Here is a 22,273-nt window from a genome sequence, read left to right on the forward strand (position 1 = left end):
CTTGAGCGTTTTGTAGAATGGTAGGGACCTTTCGGCCAGTTTTGAGGTAAAACGCTTCAAGGCTGCAAGCTTCCCATTCAAGCTTTCAACCTCTTTCTTGGTTCTTGGTGGTTTAGCTTCGAGAACAGCTTTTACTTTGTTGGGGTTGGCCTTGATGCTTTGTTTTCCAACAATATGACCCAGGAATTTTCCTTCATCAAATCCGAACGAACATTTTTCTGGGTTAAGCTTCATGTTGATCTTTCTAAGATTCTTGAAGGTTTCTTGGATGTCATCAAGCATCTGGTATTCCGTTTTGCTTTTGATCACCAGGTCATCGACATACGCTTCCATGTTTCTTCCAATTTGGCTTTCGAAGGCTTTATCGACGAGTCGTTGGTAAGTGGCTCCTGCGTTCTTGAGGCCAAAAGGCATCTTTTGGTAACAGAAAATGCCCTTGTCTGTGTGGAAAGCCGTTTTTTCTTCATCCTCTTCTTTCATGAGGATCTGGTGATAGCCTTTGTATGCATCAAGGAAGCATTTGAACGGGTATCCCGTGAGGGAATCAACCTTAAGGTCAATTTCTGGGAGCGGGTAGCAATCTTTAGGACAAGCTTTGTTAAGATCCTTGAAATCTATACACATTCTCCAAGAGTTGTCGGGTTTCCGGACCATGACAGGATTAGCAATCCATGATTGATACTTAACCTCTCGGAGGATGCTAGCTGATACAAGCTTTTCAACCTCTTGGCAAGCTGCCAGGCTTCTTTCAGGTGCCAAACTTCTTTTCTTTTGAACCACTGGCTTGACATTCGGTGGTATTCTTAGCACATGTTCAGCAATGCTTCGAGGGATCCCGGTCATGTCTTCGGGAGACCAGGCGAACACATCACTGTGATGTTTTAGCAGCTTTTCAAGGTATGAAAGAGTATCTTGAGAGAGGTTGGGATTGACCCTTATCCGCTGTTCGGGGTACTTAGGGTTGATGACTAACCCCTGCTTGTCTTTCTCGTCATTAGAACTTTCTCCTTCGATCAGGTAAGCTTCCTGAGAGGGTTGAAGGGTTGCAATCCCTCTCTCAGTTGGAAACTTGACAGTGCCATGGCCAACAGATACAGCCATGTAAAATGCACATTGTCCGGGCCTCCCTATGATTATGTCATAGTTGGAAGGGATGTTGATAACCACGAAGGTTAGTGATCGGGTTCTTTCCTTTGATCCCTCCTTAAGACAGACATCAAGGGTTATTTGCCCCAAAGGCTTCAGGGTTATGTCAGCGATACCCTTTATGGAGGTCCCGGAGGGTTGAAGCCTTGAACGCTCCTCATTGCTTAGTTGATTGAAAAACTTCTCGAACATGATTTCAGTGGCTGCTCCCGTGTCTATGTATGCTTTGCATGTTTGTAAGGTACCCACGATGGCTTCAACCACAAGGGGACCAGGGAGCGGGTCCTTCCTTGTTGGGGGGAAGCAGACACACTGAAGCTCCCAATCCTCCAACCGTCGCTTCTTGTAAGGGACCTTTTCGTCAGAACATACCATGTTTACTTCCTTCCCTTTGTTTTCAGCCATTTTGTCTCGAACTCCCTTGACCAAATGGGCAAGTTCCCCTGACTTGACAGCTTCTTCAATTCTCTTTTTCAACTGGAAGCAATCGTTGGTGTGATGTCCCTTTTCTTCATGGAATTCACAGAACTGAGTGGAGTTCTCGTTTTTCCGACTTTTGGGAAGAGGTCTCGGAGGTCTGAAGTTTTGCTTGACCTCTTCCGTTGCCAGGATTTCTTGAGGGGTTTTGGTGAGAGGAGTGAAGCTCATACCCTTATCTCTGCTTGGAGGGTTTCGCCCTTCAACCCTTCGAGGGTCTGAACCCTTTGAGCGTCTGTCGTAAGAGTTAAAGTTTCCTCTCTTTCTGGCTGGGCTGCTGCTTCGCCAACCGGAACCCCTTTTTCTTTGTTCTTTGATATCGACAGCTTCTTCTCCTCGAATGTGAGCCTCGGCTCTTTCAAGGGCTTCTTCCAAGGTTTTGGGTAGAGATTTGTTGAAATCTCGTGTGAGATACTTAGAGGTTATGGCGTTCATAAAACCGGCAACCCTCATTTTCTCATCAGCCCCCACGTAGGTTAGCCCTTCTTTCTTGTACCGTTCAATGAATGCTCGTAGGCTTTCATCATCTCGTTGTTTTATCTAGAAGATCACTGTCGCGTCTTTAACGTATCTCCTTTGTTGGGAGAAGTTTGCTAGGAAGCCTCTGCTGAGATCGTCGAAGCTTCGAATGCTTTGAGCTGGTAGGTCGTTGAACCAGATTCTAGCGGACCCAACAAGGGTCTGCATGAACATTAGGCAGCATTCAGCGTTCGTCCATTTTTCTATTCGAGCAGCTCCAGTGAAGATCTGAAGATGATCTTCGGGATCTTCAGTCCCATCATATGTTCTGATGTGAGCTGGCATCTTGATTTTAGACTGAAAATCATAATCAGCTATCTGTCTAGAAAAGCATGAAAGGTTACTTGGCTTGTAAGGTTTAGCCAGATCTTCTTCATGTCTTGTACCTACGTTGTTGTTGTTGCCAGGGTTTCCCTGGGTGGCAAGCACCTGATTGATGAAGTGTTGCCAGGGGAAGTTGGCCATCATCTGAGACATCATGTTGGGTATGAAATTGAAACCTTGAAGGTTTCCCGGCCCAACTGAGCAACTTACCCCAAGGGGGGTGCTGGCCACAGCACTTCGTGCTAAAGGGAGCACGGATAGGGCTTGTTCCCATGTGGTAGTTAGAGAAGTGGGACAACTGGTTACCGGGGATTGTAGGAGTTGGTCGAGTGTTAACTCGTGTCCCAGAGGAGTACCACTAACAGTTGGTTGGGAAGAGAGAATGGGATGAACAGTGGGGTTCGTCACAGTGGACAGATAAGGGTGAAGGTTTGAAGGGTTGCTAGGACCGGCTTCACTTCTTGTAACGAAGGGTGGTAGAGGTGGTCCAGGAGATAACGTTGGCTCAGGCTCGTCGTAATCTAGACGAATCCTTACACCCTTTTCCCTTTCTCTGTTCACATGTTGGTTAAGAAGTGATCTCAGCTCAAGGAAGTTATGAGCGACCCCCTCGGGGGTAAGTTCAACGCGTGCCGGAGTGTCAGACACACCAACATTGGGAGACGGAGCTCCAGATCTGGATGGGGTTGGTGTGTTAAAGGTGAGGAACTCGGGTGTACTCCCCGGAGTTGAAAAAGGCGTTGTTATTGTTGTGTGAGCTTGACCACTTCCCGGGGTAGAGGTGTTAGGGATCTGGTTTACCTCTCCCGGAGATCCACTTTCTGACATAGTGGTTTGGAGTGGAAGGAGCTACACGTACCAGGTCTCTTTTGAGGAGAAACAGCGGCGTAGCCCCACGGTGGGCGCCAACTTGTTGATGCAACAAACACGGGACCAAGGATGGTAGCTGGACTGGTCAGGCAAAAGGGCTGAAAGGTTTGATTTTGCCTAACGCAGGTCGCGGGGTCCCTCCACGTTTGCAAAACGTGGAAGGAGGTTCACTAGTATATTTGAGTTATTTGCTTTGAAGTTCTTTCTCCAAGATTGACTCAGATCCAGAAAAGAAAGCAAATAGAATGAATGAGATGAATCTGATGAAGAGTTATTTGGAAGTGACAAGAACTCTTCAAATGACAAGAGATTAAGGAATCTCTCTGCTTTTCGGAATGTCCTTGAAGTGTTATTGAGCTGTCTTCTTATAGTGGAAGATACTTCTCGAAATGGCATGGACTATACTAGTGAGACCTGTTTGCTTATGGAGGGTTTCCCCTTTTGGGGTTGAAGGCTTTGGACCCCTGGTTAATAGGGTGTGCCTGTGCAGACCTGCTCTGACTTTGTGAGTTGGTGAGCGTGAGTTGGTGGGACGAGTTGGTGGACATGACTAGTTACTGTTCCTCGATTCCCTCATTATACAGCTTTTCATCCGATGAACCTTTCAACCTTTTAAGCTCTTTGCATATTAATAGTTTTATTTGTCCTTGGGCTACCCCCGTCGTCAGATAGCGACTGGAAGTATCTCTTCCCTGTTATGTGTTTATACCGAGACAATTGGTTATGCCATGGGTTCATCTAGGCCAAAATTCAATTGGAAAATTCAGACAAGTTGGTCTGGTGATGTAGGTGTAGATGAGACTGGTGTGGAGCCCAATGAAATCGACCTGGTTATGACTCAAAATGGCTGTCAAGATCAAATGTTGTGAAGGCTTTTTAAAGGCTGCAAATGGTGACATTTTATCTCTAAATACTTGCTAAAAGTTGTTTATGTGCATTGAACTTTTCACCCAGCATGACTCATTTTTTTTCCGTTTTTTGTAGGTCAACGGAGATATGAAGGTCATTTTATTCTCATATGTGTCAAGGGAAACATGGGTATTTAGAAGTTAACCGTGAAGGCATCTATTTACAACATGACGAAGATTAGTGATCGGGAGTCATTTGTGTTCCTTAGTTACTAATTTTTAGTTCGATCATATCTCTTGCTTATCTTTTATAACCACCCTACTCATGATATCGTATGACATTGTAGACTGGAAGACCAATTGTGCATGGGTTGGGCCGCAAAAGGGAGAGTATGGAGTTAGAAGAAATGTTAAAGGATGAACTTAAGCTCAAAATAGCTCTTTCTGGCTGCCCCACTCTCAATGATTATGGATGTCACTTTGTTTATGATTTATTAAGCGACTTCAAGGATATCGAATTTTAGGTGTCTGTTAAATCAAAGAGGACTTGCATCTATAACGTTGGATGTGGTAGGGCGTGCTACACCAACTGGACTGAGCTCATGTTACTTTTAGTAAATTGTAAATGTAACATTATTTGTCATTTTCTTGATGTTTTTGTACACGGCTTATAAAGAAAACTTCATACCTAATGATACAATCCACTTTGTTACTAATTTATGCAATGTCACTTTATTTGTATTACTTTTATTGATACACGTATGATTAATGTAATTTAAATTTTTCTATACGGGTTGCCACCCAGGTGATAACCAAATATTATGTTTGCAATTGACTTATTCATATTTAAATAATTCAAAATATAAAAATCACATATTTATATTATTGCTAAGATATAGATGGTTCAACATTTTGAAAAAGTGGAATATTTTCAATAACTTTGAACAAATATTTCAATGGATTAATTGATTCTGTTAAATAGTAATCGTCATTTCAATCGATGGATATGGGCTAATTTGAATTTATGTTTCAAGCCTATTTTCATTTTACTTTTATAAATTAGGTTATTAATCTATTTGTTATACTCAGTAATACATTTATATGTTTTCATTCGTTCATACAATGCTTTATATTCCTTTTGAAATGCTACTCTTTGAGATTTTAACCAACCTAAATGCTATATAAATTCATCGCTTCAAATGTGTATCCATAGAATGTCGAGACGGGCTATCATCCTTTCATCTTGGTCTGAATCATTCTACACAACTAGAAAATTATCTGGTAATATTTTGAAAATTATATGGTAATTGTTACCATTGATAAATTGTATTGTTTGCATATATTATGATATACGATTCACATTGAATCATTGTATAAATATCCTCACAAATTTTATAAAAAAAACCTTGTAATAAAATTAATAAAATATTAATATCCTTAAAATAGAGCGACCCGTGGGCACCACGGGTTATAACCTAGTTTAATATATGTTTAAAATGCAAGAAAAATAATAATTACATTTATCATACTGATAAATTTATCAAAAAATAACCATCATTTTAAGATGCAACTCACATCCAGATATTTAAATTTTAAAGTTATATAATTTAATAATTACCGATAATTTGTACTTATCTAATTAATTTAAATTGAAACATTATTTTTTTTATATAAGTTTATCTAATTAGATAATTGCTATATGCCTTATGTGTAGGGGTGTTCATCGAATCGAATAACGAATTTTCGAATTATTCGAATCGAATTTTTCGAATTTTTATTATTTTTACCTGAATTCGTATTCGATTCGATTCGATTAATATTTGAAACTCGAATTCGAATCGAATTCGAATAAATTCGATTTAATTCAAATTCAACCAAAACAATAAATTATTTTACTTTCATTTTTTAAAACACTACAAACTAATTATATTCAACATAAAATATAATATTCTGCAAAATTAATTAACCATCAATGTGTCAAAACACCAAAAATTAGAAGATATGTTGGTTACTGGTAGCGATTTAAGTTAAGCAAAAATTTAGAAATAAGTAGCATGGACTATTTATCACTTATGGAGGTAGTTCATATTTTGGTCATGTTTAGAAGTTAATATGTGTGTATATATGTTTGTGTGTGTCTATACATATATCAAAAAATTATATATAAATTGAATTCGAATTTCGAATCGAATCGAATTCAAAATCGTAAATTCGTATTCGATTCTAATTCGATTACTGGATTCGAATACGAATCAACTCGAATTCGAACCTTTTTAATCGAATTCGAATCGAGTTGAATTTCGAATTTTTCGAATTCGAATCGAATTCTGAACACCCCTACTTATGTGGACATTTCAACATTTTTTTAGAACTAATAAATTAAGACCACTATTATTTAAATAAAACTTGGGTTATTAAATGTATGTTCACATGACTGTTAAAACTCGTGAGAAAGTCGATGATACAGTCTGTATTCTAATCGATGGTTCAAATGCTTTCATATTTAAAAATTTGACAAACATCCCAAGTTTTGATCATACATGACACAAAATTATGTTTGGATATCAGAAAATCGTCTTAAAAATATCATTTTATAATTGTTAAATCTTCGTTATTAACTATTTGATTTTTTATTTACTTAACCCGTGTAATACACGGGGTTATAACCTAGTATATATATAAGAAAAATAATAGAGTTTAATAGTTTATAATAGAGGATGAGATCAATATTGATATCGTACCGAATTAGTACCATACTACATAATATTGATACCAAAGTTTAGCTAAATTCAAAACTGAATATCGTACCGTATATGTTCGATCAATATCGTAGTCCCGAATGAATACCATAGGATATGATATGATATTGATGACCGAAATTTAAGTTAAATTCAAAACCAAATACTTTCCATTATATCTTAGGTCGGCACGAAACTTGCAATCCGAGTTTTACAGGAGCCAAAAAAGACTCGATTTTTAACGAATGTGCCCTATTGAAACCAAAAAAAAGAAAAAAAATATTATGATGAAAATCAGCAAGAAGATTCTGTGAAGCAACGCTACAATATTCATTATTCCCGACCCATCTTCTCTTTTCTCCCCAATTCTTCTTCGTTTTTGGTCGAATTCTTCTCGATCCACTCAACCCAGTTGATCTCTTTCATCAAAGGGCTTTGATCCTTGACCCACTTTCATCTCAACAACCGAAACGAATTCAATTAAAGAATCTTGGTAGCCATGGGGCAAGTGTTTCGAAAGCTGTTCGATGCATTCTTCGGCAATAGCGAGATGAGGGTATTCCAATTCTTGTTCAAATTTTTATTTATGTTTAGATATACAATTTAGGGTTTTTGTACTTGTTTTGTCTTATGTTTGAATTGTGGGTGATAAATTGAAATTGAACTTCGTTAGCTCAGTTATGATGATTTTGTTTTTGATTTAATTGTCAAGTATCAAAACAATCGTTAATTGATCAGCTTTTTGTGTTTTTCTTTTATGGGTATGACTTTTTTTTGTGATAATTAATAATTTGACCAGATTTATTTGCTTGAACATGTCTTACAATTGTAGCTTTCACTTATACTGTTTGTTCTGTTCTTCCTTGACTGAGATGGGATGAGCAGATTAGGCATGATTTACTAGAGTTGCATCTGTATGGTCCAAGATAGGACTTCGTGGAAGCGTAGGATTAGGGTTAACTACTTCTAGAGGATACTACACCTAAGGTCTTAGGTGTATTTTAGGGATGTAGGTTTTTCTTATTCTTTAAGTGACTTTAACGGTGATTGACCTCTTGTGTTTATGCCCAAATGATGTTGTATGCCATTATACATGATTTACATTATACTGTGCCACTCTGATCACTTTCTTGGTATATGTAACTTTTTTTTTTTTCTATATTCTTTGACTTGATGTGTTGGTATGTTGTTCCTTTTGGAGCGGGGGGTCTCTCTGGAAGCAGCCTCTCTATCCCTAGGGATAGAGGAAAGGTCCGTCTACATCCCACCCTCCCCAGACCCTATAAGTAGCTTTGCTATTTGTGGGATTTACTGGGTATGGTTGGTTGATTGATTGTAAATTTAAGGGCACTTTACATCAGTGAGATCTGATTAGATCACCTGTGTATTGTAAATTTAAGAGTTTTTTTTTTTAATTTGTTTTATTTACATTATTAGGCTGCCATGTGAATCTGTGTGTTATTTTACATAATCAGGTTGTCATGCTGGGCCTAGATGCAGCAGGGAAAACAACAATACTTTACAAGCTGCACATTGGAGAAGTTTTATCAACTGTCCCTACTATTGGTATTTGTTTTTTTGTATTTTGGACTCTGGTTGAAGTGTTGGTCAAGATTTGAAATTATTGTAATTTTTTTTTGAGGCAGGTTTTAATGTGGAAAAAGTTCAGTATAAGAATGTGATGTTCACGGTTTGGGATGTTGGGGGCCAAGAGAAGTTGCGTCCCTTGTGGAGGCATTACTTTAACGACACAAATGGATTGGTAAGTATATTTACAACTTTATTATTGTGTTTAACTTTAACATATGGTTTTTTATTAGTTTCTTTAACAAGTTCCAACATACTATAGTGGTTGCTAGTTTTCAAAATGACTCGAATATTCGTATACAGTGAGAAAATTTATGTTTATATGTTGTTGGGAATTGGGGTATAATCATTTGATCTATGAATTATGTGCTATAGTGACATTTGTTCTGTCCAGATTTATGTTGTTGACTCTTTGGACCGAGAGAGAATAAGCAAAGCAAAGGCAGAGTTTCAGGTAGTTTACATCTATTTTAGAGAAATATTTTTGCTCAGATATTATATTCTGACCGTCACTCTGTTTTCTTTTTAATCGCAGACTATTATCAATGACCCTTTCATGTTGAACTGTGTCATCTTGGTGTTTGCAAACAAACAGGACATGGTATGTTTACACTTGTAATAAGATTTTTTTTTTTTTTTTTTTTTTTTTTTGTGTGTGTTTCAGTAGGATGAAGTATTTATGTTATGCATTTTGTTGCCAACCGTTTTAATACTTATAATTGTATATTTTTATGTGATTAGGTGATGTTTGCATAATAATTGATAACATACTTTCCTTAACTCTTTTAATGGAAATATCTTTCAACTATATCTCTTTCATTGATGCAACACCGAAGTTATTGGCGTTTTGAAATATTAGAAGACATCGTGACATGATAACCAACCAACTCCTTATATAATAATCATGGATACCAAATACCATCACAATATTTCCATACAAGGGTCTATTTTGTCAAATGTAATCAGTTTATGGGTTTAAAATAAATACTACCACAGTCCACTAATTGAACAATATAAGATATAAGTTATTTGTGCACATCGTACATCGTAGTGGTAGCCAATCCAATATATAACAAATGAAATGTTCATATAGATCACTGCACAATAGGACAATAACAAATTAGATTCCTTGTCATTCTTGTACTTCCCAAAATCAGATGCCGAGTAAATCAAGATTTTTTTTCCTTAAAACTGTTAGTTATATTGGTAGGCCATCATTACAACAGGACATTTGAGACAGGCATATACAGGTTTCTTTAGTCTACCCCCGTGTTAGTCGCTAGGTGTTTCTTGGCTGGCTTCAATATGATTACATTACATGAAAGGCTTTCAGTTGGGTCATATGCTTGTAAATGATGGGAATGCTGCTTTTCTGTCGATTTTGATATCACTTGAAGTCAAAATGCTGCTTTTAGTTACATTTGATTCATTCCTTATGAGAGTAATATTTATTTTTAAAACCGGTCTCCTATCTTCAAGTTATTCATATCCGACTTAGCTCTGTAGACCCATTGAAGCCAATTCATTTAACATCTTTATGCAATTATCCTAGTTCTCAGCCGTGATTTGTATTGAGCCATTGAGACGATTATTCACTTGTTGTGACTTCCTCTAAGAAGCTGGGAAAATGTTAATTTATTAGAAGCTGAAGGACTCTTTAAGGGGTGTTTGGGAATAGTGATTGCTTGTGGTATAAGTAGATTTAACAGTTTTACTAAGGAATCCCAAACACCCCCCCCTTTATTCTTGTTTATTTATCTATTTATTTATTTCAGTATTAAGAAATAGGGTTTTATTTCTGTATCTTTCAATGTTCGCAAAATGAAAACGTTATGTGCCTTTGATTATTTATTCATTTACATACGGTAAGGAGTAATTTCTAGTGTTTTGTGAAGCTGATTCTGATTATATGTTTATTTATTATACGTCAAATAAACAATTTTGGATAATCGGTTAAGGAGTAGACGTGGCTAAACTATCTATCTGCTTATTTAAGAGTCATTTCACATGTAAATCCCAAATAATATCACAATTCGCCTAACACTCAAATAGTTGACTTGTCCTTGTTTGTTTACGTATTATTTTTGTCAAAAAATAAATATGATTATATTTACCTTTTCTCATGTTTGGAAGCTGATTTTATTTATGTGCCGTTGATTTATAATTTATATACAGAAAGGAGCAATGACACCAATGGAAGTATGTGAAGGTCTTGGACTGTTTGAGCTGAAGAACCGAAAATGGCATATACAAGGGACCTGTGCGCTTAAGGGAGATGGGCTATACGAGGGGTTAGACTGGCTAGCCAGCACCCTAAAGGACATGAAGGCGGCTAGCACCTCATCTTTCTGATTAACCGGGTGGTCAAGTCCTATGAGCCCACCCGCTTTGATCAATAACCCAACTTTTTTTGTTTTAAATGTATATTGAGAAGACATGAGCTTTGGATAGCTGTTGTGCATGGATGGCACCCTATGTAGTAGTTGTTTATTTGGCATAATGTAAAAAAGAATCACTGCTGTTTGGGTGTTTGATTTACTTCTCTAAATTTACGTGTTGAATGGATGAATGGTTTCTTTTTGATTCTTTGGACTTTAAGTGAATGTGACCTAATGTTGAGTTTCAAGATTCAATATTAGCATAGTATGTTTGTGTTCTATAGATACACTTACAAAAAAGAAGAGAAGTTGATGTTGATATGTATTAAAATCATTTGAAGATTTGAGCAGTTGTAAATGTATGATTTCCTAGGTTTGAATCTAGTTAACACCTTGAAAATCACTCTCTGTTTGTACATTGTCCGCTCCAAGTCTCCAAATCAATATGTTTTCATTTAGATATATGATTTGTATCCATGGGAAGACCACATTCATCTAGGATGGCAAAAATATCCGAGCCTGACGGGTATGCCTGAAACCCGACACAAATGGGACGGTATACCCGGCACCCGTATGAGATTAGTTTTAAAAATTTTTGCGGGTATGGGTTGGGTACGGGATTAAGTGATACCCAACACGATTACCCGAAACAAAATACCCGTTTGCCCAAACTATATACCCGATCTTATACCTGAATTTTTCAATTTCTATTTTTATTTTTTTATTAATCCTTGTCTATTAGTGATTTATTTTAGTATGTTCATAATGCGAAAAAATAATTTTTTTTAGTATATATATTTGCTAATAACATTTATATTTGTATGTTGTGAATTATATACATATAAGTTATAAGTATTATAAAGTTAATGATTAATTCATAATATGTAGATAATGTACATTTTTAATTTATAATAGTCGGATAAATTATATAGTAATTATAACAGTAAAAGAATGGATTTAGAAATCACAAGGTATATCTTTTGATAAACTAATGGGATACCCATGGATATACCCGATACCTGACAGATATTAGATTGAGTATGATTCATGATTATATAACCGGGTATAGATATGAGATTACCGAACCCGACCCATTGCCATCCCTACAAATCAACGTCCTACATATCCTCGTGTTATCATCTACAAAACCAGACCCGCCAAAACTATGGTTGCAGATTATTTCATCTCATACCCATTGCAAATAAATAAATAAATCAAGTAATTCTTCATCTCTGCAAAATCTTGTCAAACCCCAGAGCAGACTATGGCACTTACATCTGGAATCTTGACATTTGCAGCACCATCAATCCCATTGAACTCCATTAACGACACACCAAAGGTACGCAAAACCCTCAATTCATCTCATATATCCTGCTCAACTTCAGTTTCCAATGAACAACAACGACAACAAGAAACACCACCTTCAAGAAAATTTAGCTACAGCAGAGCATCCCCATCAATCAGATACCCTAATCTTAAAGAACCCATCAATAATCCTAAAATAAAGCAGACCCAGATGCCAATTTCACTTCAAAACCCTAAAATTGATGGTTTAGAAGAAGAAAGTTTGAAACTTGAGCCACAAGACAAGGAAACCGGTGAAACCCTAGAATTTTCGAGTCGTCGGGTGGCTAAGAAAATGACTAAATTAGCCTTGAAAAGGGCTAAAGATTGGAGGGAAAGGGTTCAGTTTTTAACTGATAGGATTCTAGGGTTGAAAGCTAATGAATTTGTGGCTGATGTGTTGGATGATAGAAAGGTTCAAATGACACCTACTGATTTCTGTTTCTTGGTGAAAGGGGTCGGGAAATCGAATTGGCAAAGGGCGTTAGAGGTTTACGAATGGTTGAATCTTCGCAACTGGTACTCACCGAACGCGCGAATGCTTGCAACTATATTGTCGGTTCTTGGTAAAGCGAATCAAGAATCTTTAGCTGTAGAGATTTTCGAAAGATCAGAACAAGGGATTGATAGTACGGTACAGGTGTATAATGCGATGATGGGGGTCTATGCTCGAACCGGACAATTCGTTAAAGTTCAAGAAATTCTTGATATGATGAAGGAAAGGGGATGTGAGCCCGATCTTGTTAGTTTTAATACATTGATAAACGCCCGTTTTCGGTCCACGAAGATGGAACCGAACGTGGCACTTGATCTACTAAACGAAGTGAAACGCTCCGGGCTTCAACCCGATATTATCACATACAACACACTTTTGAGTGCATGTTCTCGTGATTCAAATTTACAAGAGGCGGTTAAGGTGTATAAAGACATGGAGGAAAATAAATGTCAACCTGATATATGGACTTATAATGCCATGTTATCGGTTTACGGTAGATGTGGGTTGGTTAACGAAGCCGAATCACTGTTTTTCGACATAAAGTCAAAAGGGTTTGACCCGGATGCGGTAACGTATAATTCTTTGCTATACGCGTTTGCTAAAGACGGTCATGTAGATAAAGTTGAGAAACTTTGTGATGAGATGGTGAAATTAGGGTTTGGTGAGGATGAAATGACGTATAATACCGTTATTCATATGTATGGGAAGTTAGGTCAACATGATTTGGCGTTTAAACTCTATAAAGACATGAAATCCCGCGGTTGTGATCCTGACGTCGTTACATACACCGTTCTTGTTGATTCTTTAGGGAAAGCTAACAAGATTGCAGAAGCTGCGAATGTGATGTCGGAAATGATGGATGTCGGGATTAAACCGACTTTACGAACTTATAGCGCTTTGATTTGCGGATACGGGAAAGCCGGGAAGAGACTTGAGGCCGAAGAAACCTTCAATTGCATGGTGAAATCTGGTATTAAACCTGATTCTCTTGCGTATTCGGTTATGTTAGATATATATTTGCGGTTTGATTTGCATAAAGCTATGGTTTTGTATAATAGTATGGTTCGTGATGGGTTCACGCCGGATTTAACTCTTTACGAGATGCTAATCCAAGCTCTTAACCATGAAAACAAAGAAGATGATATCGAAAAAATAATTAGCGATATGCAAAAGTTATGTAATCTGGATCCACAAGTAATTGTGTGTAGTTTAATTAAGAGTGAGTGTTACGATCATGCAGCCAAAGTGGTTGAACTCAGCGTTTTAGAGGGTTACGATTTGGATCACGAGAACTTGTTATCGATTTTGAGTTCATATGGTTCATCCGGAAGACACTCAGAAGCATTGGCTTTACTTGATTTTTTAAAACAACATGCACATGGGTCCCATGGTTTTGTAACCGAAGCTCTAGTTATGATTCTTTGTGAGTCGAATGAATTAGATGCCGCTTTAGATGAATACAAAAAGATTAGGCGTGTAAATTTCTTTAACGGGAGCTCGCTGATGTATGAATCTCTTATTAAGAAATGCGAGGAAGGTGGACTTTTTCATGAAGCGTTTCAGGTGGTCTCGGATATGATGTTTAACGGAGTACCGATTTCCAAATTAATTTATATAAATATCGCGTCCATGTACTGTAAAATCGGGTTTCCAGAAACCGCTCATGATATAATCAACCGGGCTGAGTTAAACGGGTTGTCAATCGATGAGATTTCGGTTTACGTGGACCTTATCGAGTCTTATGGAAATTCAAACTTACTAGAAAAGGCGGAAGGTGTAGTGGGGAATCTTCGGTCAAAACTCCCTGTCGTTGACCGAAAAGTATGGAATGCATTGATACAAACTTACGCTTCAAAAGGTCAATATGAGAAAGCACGGGCTGCATTCAATACCATGATGAGAGACGGGCCTACTCCGACTATAGAATCCGTTAACGGGCTTATGCAAGCTTTGATTATCGATGGGAGATTAAATGAGCTATACGTTGTGGTTCAAGAACTTCAAGATATGGGATTTAAGATTAGTAAAAGTACCATTGTTTTAATGCTTGATGCATTTGCACAAAACGGGGATGTGTTCGAGGTGAAAAAGATTTACAACGGAATGAAGGCTTCGGGTTATTTTCCCACTATGCATCTTTATAGAACGATGATCGGTTTATTATGTAAGGTGCGACACGTGCGGGATGCTGAAGCGATGGTTGATGAAATGCTGGAAGTTGGATTCAAACCCGATCTTTTTATATACAATTCTTTGCTCAAATTATATACGAAAATTGAAGATTATAGGAAAACGGTTGAAGTATACCACAAGATTAAAGAACATGGATATAAACCGGATGAAGATACGTACAATACATTGATAGTTATGTATTGTCGAGACCATAAACCCGAAGATGGGATGTTATTAATGCAAGAAATGGTCAAAGAAGGTTTAGATGCTAAGTTGACCACATACAAAAGTTTAATAGCGGCGTTCGGTAAGCAACAAATGGTGGAAAAAGCCGAGGAGATTTTCGAGAAGATGAGACGTGAAGGGTATAGTCTAGACCATTCATTTTATCATTTAATGATGAAGACGTATAGAACCACGGGCCATCATTCTAAATGTGAAGATTTACTTAAACTAATGAAAGAAGATGGAATCGAGCCTAATGTCGCTACGATGCATTTGCTTATGATTTCTTATGGAAGCTCGGGAAATCCATTGGAAGCCGAAAAAGTGCTTGATAATTTGAAGTCGAAAGGCGAGGAGTTAAGTACGTTAACTTACAGCTCGGTTTTGGATTCTTATTTCAAGAACCGGGATTATAATACGGGAATTCGAAAGTTTGTTGAGATGAGAAACGGAGGTTTAGAACCGGATCACAGGATATGGACTATCTTCGTTAGGGCTGCTAGTTTGTGCAAAACTTCAACTGAAGCAATGATGATCTTGAATGCGGTTAAAGATGCTGGTTTTGATCTTCCAATCAAGTAATAATCTTTACTACTTTCATTAGCGTTGGCAAATTGGGCGGGTTGGATTAGAAGTCAAAACGGGTCTGGGTCAAAACAACTTTTGGACAACTTTCAACCTGTTTGACCAGTTTTATTTCAAGTTAAATTTTTTAGCTTATTAACCCATTCGACTACCAAAAATAAATGGGTCGAAATTGTTAACCACTAACTTCTGTTCATGTATATATATATGTGTGTTGAGTCGAGAGAAAACCCCCTTGAGTTGTGAGAACTTAGAGAACTCCGACTTCTCATGCGAGTTTTGCCACCAGTTTTTGCACACACGTAGATTAAAATGTTACAAACACATCTGTAGCTGTAAAAAGAATTCTGGAGCGGGGTTTTCAGCTTTTTACAGCAGCGTAAAAAAGCTGCTGACATCAGCCTTTACACCCTCAGTAAGGGTTTTTACGGTGGTGTAAATCAACAATTTTTTTTTTGGAAAAGTTTTTTTTTTAGGATTTTTGGAAAAAAAAAAAAACCTTTTGTAAGGCCGAGTTCTGACAAGAGTTTTCATTTTACCCTAACCCTATATATATATATATATATATATGTATATATTCTTGCTTTTCAGTCCATAAAGTTTTAAACTTTATATCTACAAATCATGTTTTACAGGCTTTTGCAAAACTCAGAATCGACGGTTTTGGAAATAGACCATGTTTTGGAAGAATTGAAACCGTTGGAAGATAATGCAGCACTTAACTTTGTTAACGCTATAGAAGATCTTTTATGGGGCTTTGAACTTCGGGCCACTGCTTCATGGGTGTTTCAATTGGCAGTCAAAAAGGATATATATCGACGTGATGTTTTCAGGTAGCCGTACCAATATTAAAACTTACTACATGATCAAATGTTTTAAAACCTAAAAAAACACCCTTTCTTAACGCAGGGTAGCGGATAAAGACTGGGGAGCCGATTTTAGAAAATTATCTGCCGGTGCGGCTCTTGTTGGTCTTACGTTATGGCTTGACCACATGCAAGATGCATCGTTAGAGGGTTCACCGTTATCTCCAAAATCGGTTGTTTTAATCACAGGGGTTTCGGAATACAACGACGTCTCGTTAAACAGTACGATAAAAGCTTATTTATGGGAAATGGGTTCCCCGTTTTTACCATGTAAAACTAGAAGCGGGTTACTCATCGCGAAAGCTCATTCTCTAAGAATGTGGTTAAAAGATTCGCCATTTTGTTTGGATCTTGAACTAAAGAACAGTGTTAATCTTCCGGAAACGAACTCGATGGAGCTGATTGAAGGATGTTATATAAGAAGTGGGATTGTTCCTGCGTTCCAAGATATAACCCAGAGGCTCGGGATTGTGAGGCCGAAGAAGTTTGCTAGGTTGGCGTTGATGTCAGATGAGAAAAGAGAGAAAGCGATACAGGCGGATATTGATGGCAGAAAAGAGAAATTAGAGAAAATGAAAAGATTTGGGGTTACAAGAAAGGCGTCGTATCAGAAGAGGAAGTTTGTGAGGCGGGAAGCGGTCAAACGTTGAAGTGGTCAACCTGGGAGTCTGTCTTTTGACGATTTGAAGGTGCAGATATTGGAGGTGTAGTTCGACTTTTATGGTCGAAATGATTGTTCGTGTGAATTTGCATATATGAAGGAACTTTCACCTGGTGTGGGTGGGATCTGAGTCAAGATTTTTTCGGGTTTACTTCACATGTTCAAGATCTGGGACGGTGAAGTTTGGTTAGCCTAAAGAATTAGAGCGGTTTGTGTTTCATTCAAGTGTATAAATGTGATAGCAAATTTTGTATCATCAATGTGGGCACAATAGGCTAATAGAGGAATATTAGTTTGTTTGCTACTTTGCTTTAGTTTCACTAATTCTAACACGAATTGATTTGGTTTTAAATTTGCAGTAGAAAAGGTTCAAACTTCAAACACAGAGAAAACGAGAACTAATTGCATTGATGAACTTGAAAGCTAATCTGGGTGACAGATAAACTTGGTTATCTGGAGTGTAAGTTAAAGGGTACTACTTACTTATTACCGGTACGGTACCGGTATTTACCGAATTTTACCCTCAAACACTAATCCGTACCGGTGCTGAACTGTACCGTACTGGGTATTTTTAGTACCGGTATTTTTTTTTGGAATTTTCGGTACTGATATTTTCGGTACCGAGCTCATCCTTAGTGTCCGCATAGACTGACAAATGCTTACATTTTGGAAATCAGACAACTAATAGAGCTGAAAACCAACATGCCAAGCTAAAAAAATTTTGAATTCAGCAAATTGTACTTTAGATAAATTTCTTGGTCACATTGATGATATTGTGAACTCGCAATATACAATAGTTAAAGATAGTTTCGAAAAAAGTAGAATTATTCTATTGCATAAACACAGCCTACCAATTTTGAAGCTATTACGTGGTTTTGTTTCTCATGAAGCGCTAGATATAATAATAGCAGAGCGTCATTTGAAGCATTCACATTGTCTTTGTCAAGTTCGTAAGTGTTATGGATTACCATGTGCTTATGAAATCTCAAAGTATAAGAAAGTAGGTTAGTATATTAATCTAAGATAATATAAATTATCCAAAGTATTATTTGGTAATATTTAAAAACTGACAACTAATGCTTCAATGTAGGTCAATCTATTCCTTTAGATTCGATCGATGAACTTTGGAGGAAACTCGAGTTACCAGTATATTGTGAGGATATTACTTGTGACATCGAATTGGAAAGTTTTAAAAAAGCCTTCGACAATCGATACAAGCCTGGAAATAAAAGTTTAATACAAAAGCTACAAGAAATAATCGATCGAAGTATACCTTTTGTTGAAGAACTTGATGCTAAAGAAAATACTCGTGGACGACCAAATACAAAATCCAAACAACAAAAAACCAAACCCTACAACTGCTAAACCTCCCCTGAAACAAAGCTATTCTAAAAAGCCTCCAAGACACAGTCCATTTGGGAACTCCTAAGAGCATGATTACACTAAAGAGCCTACAAGGCATATTTAATGTTCCGTAATTTTCTTCTTTTTCCATTTTATTTTAATTTATATTCTATCTTCATTATTTTGTAATTCAAGACTTGATCATAATATAAATTGTATTTTATATCAATCTTGAGTGATCATACTTGCACAATATGTAATCAATCACAAATACACACTTTTTATACAAAACCGAACCATACATTAAGTTTATATACGCTTAGGAGTGTGATCATACATGTTTAATACTTACACATACTTGCACACACCTTCGATACCAAAAAATATGCTTAATTATGGGCTTCTAGCTTGAAAAACCAATAAAATCAACTGTAGGAGGGTAACTTAATATTTTTGCAAAACTTTGGAAAACGGGTCTTTTTCGCGCCACGCGAAGAAGCACTAGTACCTTGCCGCATGGCGCGACAGATCACGTTTTTCAGCCAGATGTTTAAAATTCGCGAAAACTGGGTTTAAACCCACTTTGCTTCCTCTAACTCCCAACTACCTTCTTAAATGACCATACCCTAATACCCACTTATATATACCCCTCCTCCACACTTCCTAAACAGTCTCCACACTCTCTAATCGCTCTTAAATCCTCCCAAATCTTCAAGTGTTGGCAGATTGTACATAAGTCCAAAATAGTGAGTTTTGGACATTCTTCTTAAGAATGGCAATGGGTCGGATTTAGGTAATCCCAACCCCAAACCTGGTTAGATAAGCTTTTCCTTAAACCCATCGGGTTTCTAGCAGGTAAATACCCATCGGATATCGGGTATACTCGTGGGTTTCGGGTAAACCCATTAATCTAAAAAAATTACCCGTTGGGTATACTCGACCGGGCAACTACTAATTATTAGTTACATTTAGAATAATCACAATCAAAATGTACCAAATAACTACAATGTATATGGAATAAAATACTTATATGTATAAAAAATGGATGTGTCATAAATATACATATTTAAAAATACAAAAGAAATTATATCAAGTAAACAATTGGGTAAACGGGTACACTTTATGGGTAATCGGGTCGGGTAAATAGGTATATCACCAAATCTCAAACTCGTCCCAAACCCCCAAAAATAATAAAAGCTAGGCCCAAACTCGTCCCAAACCCGATTAACCGGCCCAAAGTTGGATTTAAATTGTGTTTTTATCAAACTTTTCAAAACCTTGTTCATCCTACTTAATTTCTTGAACATTTTCAATTTGCCAGAAATCCCATTGTGTGGATAGATTGGATTGATGATCGTTCCAGAAATGATAGGTGTTTTAGTTCACCTTCTAAGTCACTAAACAACTTCCAAGAAACAAAGTGAATAAGACTACACCAAGTCTCTAAACACTATCCATGTTTGGAATGCACTCGTCTAGTCTAGTCAAGTCACTTGGTTGTTTAGGTGAATTAGATGATTTAGTTTATGCTTTACATACTTGTATTCGTGACCATCCGAATAATCCAAGTGATGATTTATGCATTGGTTAATTATAGGGTTAATGGATTTATCCAACCCATGCATGGCCATGCTTGACTATCTATGACTTAGACTTAAGTTATAACTATATACATACAAAATATATATATAATAATCAATCTAAAACCGAACCATGATAGCAACCAATCAATGGTTGAATATTATGTATATGGTGGAATCCTATCTAATTCTTGAAACTCTTACTTTGGACTTCCAATGAGTGTAAAACTCGTGAAGAATATCAACTATATGGTGTCCAAATGAGTGTTCAAGCAGGATAGATTTTTGTGTAATTTCATATTATCAAAAATTCCCGATCCATTCCGTCCTCAATACCATGAACTCACACACATCTGTTTCTCCATTTTAGGGTAACTTTGGTGCTCTATCCCTCAAGTCGTTCAAGCTTACTTTGTGGAAAGCATTTCACAAACCGCAAGTATATTTGACCCATTTTACGCTTTAAACACTATTTAGGTTGCAACATATATATGTATAAATTACATAATCACATATATACAATCAATCTTATGCAAACACTCAATCCTTAAACATGCTACTTGTTATGCAACTTGTTTATACATACTAGGACACTATTATGTATGCTATCTATCATTAACTTGAAAAAGCTTCCCTTAACATGTACAGCGTTATAGGAGTAGCAGACCACCCATTGTGGGTCATTGTTAAGTAATCATTCTTTATGGTCTTATTCATTGCGCTGATAAGATTACGTTAGTGGACACTTTGGTTTGATTTGTAGTTCATGCAAGCTAGTATGATTCATATAACTTAGTATACATTTGACATGTGGATTTGAGACTTTTCTATACTTATGCTACGTAGACAATCTTGTATGTTCACCAACTATAATATTTGCAAGATTTCAAGATTTGTACACTTTCGATCGTTTTTGTGTTTAATAAAATTTTATATTTTATTTGCAAAATACGTAATCATACGATCGAGCAAAGCAATATTTATGACATTTCCGAAACAAAATCCAAGTTACATGTGCCTTAATACCCTTTGCATAACCTAAACAATGTGTTGGAAGGGTTAAAAATGGCAAACAAGTGATAATACAAGTCCATGGACCAAAACTATCAAAAAGCAAAATCTGCCTGCCAGGAGGCCTTACGGACCGTAAGGCAGTGGTTACGGTCCGTAAGGGGTGCCCAGATGCAGCAGATTTCCTTGATCACCAAGTTTGGCCACCTATCTTCAATTCTTAACACCTAGCATGGATTTTGCCACCTCTAATTTGGTTAGGACACTTGTTAGGATACTAAGCAACTCCCTAACACCTCATCAAACACTTGGCAACACATCCTTGATCCAATATTAGTATAAATAGGCACTTCTTCTACCATTTTCAAGCACACTATTCTTTTCCTTCTCACTTACACACTCTATGAGCTTGATTCTGCTTTGAGGCCCCCATTCCATAGTTATAATCTTCTTCCAAACACAATTAAGTGTTTCTCCTAGTCTATTTCATTTATTTGGCTAGTTATAAGCCAGAAGTCAAGCAAATTGACTTTTGCTTTGACTTTCGGTTCTGACAGTTTCGGTTAAGTCAAAGTTCAAAATGAACTTTGCTACGTGATCGTAAAAATGAAGGTGTTAATCCCTTGCGATTACACCCTCTGATAATCATGTTTACTAGGCAGAATGACGAGTCAAACTTTTACGAAATAAAAGTAAAAAATGCATATAATTGCATTTTACGACGAATGAGTTTTTAAGTATTAAAACCCAAAGTTTTGACACCAAATCAGTTTATACCACATTATTTGACATGTGTTAGCATGTCTAACTCGTCATTTCTAGGTTAGTGTTCATTTCTTAGTCAAAAGTCAAGTAGTTTAACATCTGCTTTGACTTTCGAATCTGACCCGTTTGGTCAGCTTTAGGATCCAACCAACTCCAATTATATGACCATAGTTATATAGGGAATAACCCTCTAAGGTTATACTTTATGGTCATGTCGTTTGGTGAGTCAAATGTCGAGTTAACTATGTACTTTAAAAAGGTCAAAAATGCGTTTTTGGCATAAAATGCTTTTAAAACTATATGGTCCATGTTCCAACTATAAGAACTAATCATATAA

At 36.9% G+C, this 22,273-nt stretch overlaps 2 protein-coding genes across 2 annotated transcripts; both read left to right on the top strand.

Annotated features, from left to right (window-relative positions):
* The first annotated feature begins 7,060 nt into the window (after window positions 1-7,060).
* Window positions 7,061-11,093, top strand: LOC110936820 (ADP-ribosylation factor). The gene is made up of 6 exons (XM_022179226.2): window positions 7,061-7,478; window positions 8,398-8,488; window positions 8,569-8,684; window positions 8,904-8,963; window positions 9,045-9,110; window positions 10,685-11,093. Exons 1-6 carry the CDS (start codon window positions 7,422-7,424, stop codon window positions 10,859-10,861), a joined length of 567 nt encoding a protein of 188 aa, XP_022034918.1. The 5' UTR covers window positions 7,061-7,421; the 3' UTR covers window positions 10,862-11,093.
* An 891-nt stretch (window positions 11,094-11,984) lies between these two features.
* Window positions 11,985-17,588, top strand: LOC110936818 (pentatricopeptide repeat-containing protein At3g18110, chloroplastic). Its single transcript, XM_022179225.2, has 3 exons — window positions 11,985-15,702; window positions 16,345-16,542; window positions 16,619-17,588. Exons 1-3 carry the CDS (start codon window positions 12,152-12,154, stop codon window positions 17,223-17,225), a joined length of 4,356 nt encoding a protein of 1,451 aa, XP_022034917.1. The 5' UTR covers window positions 11,985-12,151; the 3' UTR covers window positions 17,226-17,588.
* The last annotated feature ends 4,685 nt before the right edge of the window (window positions 17,589-22,273 follow it).

Source organism: Helianthus annuus, chromosome 4 (genome assembly GCF_002127325.2).
Source record: "Helianthus annuus cultivar XRQ/B chromosome 4, HanXRQr2.0-SUNRISE, whole genome shotgun sequence".
Taxonomy (NCBI): Eukaryota; Viridiplantae; Streptophyta; class Magnoliopsida; order Asterales; family Asteraceae; genus Helianthus; species Helianthus annuus.